The sequence below is a fragment of the Triticum aestivum genome, chromosome 3B (assembly GCF_018294505.1).
Source record: "Triticum aestivum cultivar Chinese Spring chromosome 3B, IWGSC CS RefSeq v2.1, whole genome shotgun sequence".
Classification (NCBI taxonomy): domain Eukaryota; kingdom Viridiplantae; phylum Streptophyta; class Magnoliopsida; order Poales; family Poaceae; genus Triticum; species Triticum aestivum.
Window position 1 is genome coordinate 86,319,652 of NC_057801.1, and position 2,001 is coordinate 86,321,652.

At 61.3% G+C, this 2,001-nt stretch overlaps 1 protein-coding gene across 1 annotated transcript; it reads right to left on the reverse strand.

Annotated features, from left to right (window-relative positions):
* Positions 1-242: 242 nt before the first annotated feature.
* On the reverse strand, positions 243-1,764 carry LOC123064907 (xyloglucan galactosyltransferase KATAMARI1 homolog). The gene has a single exon (XM_044488302.1). The coding sequence runs from the start codon at positions 1,707-1,709 to the stop codon at positions 249-251; it is 1,461 nt and encodes a 486-aa protein (XP_044344237.1). The 5' UTR covers positions 1,710-1,764; the 3' UTR covers positions 243-248.
* Positions 1,765-2,001: the final 237 nt, after the last annotated feature.

Sequence of the window (2,001 nt, forward strand, 5' to 3'; positions counted from 1 at the left end):
ATTCGGTGGTCAAGCGACCTTGATGTTATTTTTATGTACTTCTAGTGAACTTTTATATTAGATATGGATCATTTTTGGAAAAAAGAAATATAAGGAAATTGGTGGTACGTGGCCTTCCTTGCAAGCTTTTAATTTAATTACGAATCAAATGCCTCAAAATTGTACTGCTGCTCCTTCATTAGACCAACCATTCTCATCAGAATTAGAAAGAAAAGAAACTTCATCATTTTACCAACCTAGTGTATATATTACTCGGACCAAATCTTGTCTAGCCAGCTCGACCGGGGATGACCAGTTTGGACTTTGCGCATCGACTCCGCCACCTTCTCTAGGACACCTTCGACGGCGACGTCGAATGCGTCCTTGACTGTGTCGAGCGAGTACCTCGGGTCAGCGTACACGAGCCTCGGCACGAGCCTGAGGACCTCCTCCTGCATCCTCCGCACCACGGTTGCGGGTATCCTTCTCAGCGTGTCCTCGATGCTGACGTTCCCCGCGCGCACGCCGTCGTCCGGTATGAACACCGAGTACGTGGCGTGGTCCCCCGGCAGGTGCCACCGGTACTGGAGATACGCGGACGCCGGGTGGAAGAAGACGGGCACGCACCCGGCGACCATGGCGTCGAACGCGGACCGCCGCGTGTACGAGTCCCCCGGCGGCTGGAGGCAGAAGGTGGAGCTCTGGAACAGCCGCATGATGTCCCCCGGGGTGTGGCACTGGCTGGCGCCGGAGGCGCAGCCCAGCTGCCGGCACTTGGACGACGCGCCGCACTGGGCGATGATCTGCGACCGGATGGACCGCGGATCTCCCGGCCGCGGCGCGCCCACGAAGGACATGAGCCACGGGCGGTCGGCGCTCTTGATCCTCTGCTGCCAGTGCAGGACGTCGGCGTCTGTTCGTGGGTGGAAGTAGGTGGGGTACGGCACCGCCATGTCGTTGCCGCGGCCGGGCGCGGTCGACGACTCGACAACAAGCACGGTCATGTTCTTGGCGGCCGGTAGGAAGAGCAGGTTGGTGCCCCAGGTCGGGCTGGGGCAGGTGTGGCGCCGGAAGTCCCACGCCGTGCGCCCCGCCACTAGGAAGTGGTCGCGGCCGCCGGCCCTGCGCCACTCCGGCCGGCCCACGAGCCAGCGCTCCAGGTCGAGCGAGGCGGCGTCCCGCGTGGCGTTGTCGTAGCCCCAGTGGTGCCGCGCGAAGTCGAAGCCGGCGTAGAACGGGACGAACACCGCCGCCGCCGCGGAGGAGTCGTTGGTGAGGCAGTCGTACCGTAGCATGCGGCCATGGAAGATGGCGTCCAGCGCGAACTGCTGCGTGGCGTACCAGCCGGCCGCGCCCGTGAGTGCTCCCTCCCCTTCGCCTTCACCCTCCAGCTCGGTTAACGGCTCCCCGAGGCCGGCGTTGCTCACTTGCTCGCACATGTTGGGCCAGCGGCCGTCCGTGCTGCCGCAGCCACTGAGCATGTCGGCGTTGAAGCGCGGCGGGAGATCATGGATATACACGCGTCGCCCCTGGCATGGATCTTTGTCCCCGTCGTCGCTTCGGCTCTCGTAGCCCGCCGCAAACGACACCATGCGCTCCATCGGCGCGACCGCCACGCCACTGATGAGCACGGACAGGCGGAAGTAGAGTACGCAGACCCAAAACACGGCGGCGAGGAGGAGCAGGAGGAGGAGGAACCGAGGCCGGGGAACGGCGCCATACATCTCCATTGATCGCCGGTATCCTTGGCCGACAATGTGGCTCGTGCAGGCGGTGTGTCGTCGCTGCCGGCTCATCGGTTGAACTCGACCACCGCCATGCGGAGTATTATATACTGATCGAAGTACGGGCCGGGGAGTATATTGTTGGAAGGTGACTGATTTAAGTTAGACATGCATGGCGGTGCCCCGCACGTCGTCACTTTCTAGACTAATTCGCCCTGATTACTTGATTAGGTAGGTGTACGTGCAGGGGCCGACTCTGACAAGCCGTTCACAAGAATATGGGAATAATGTTTATGTG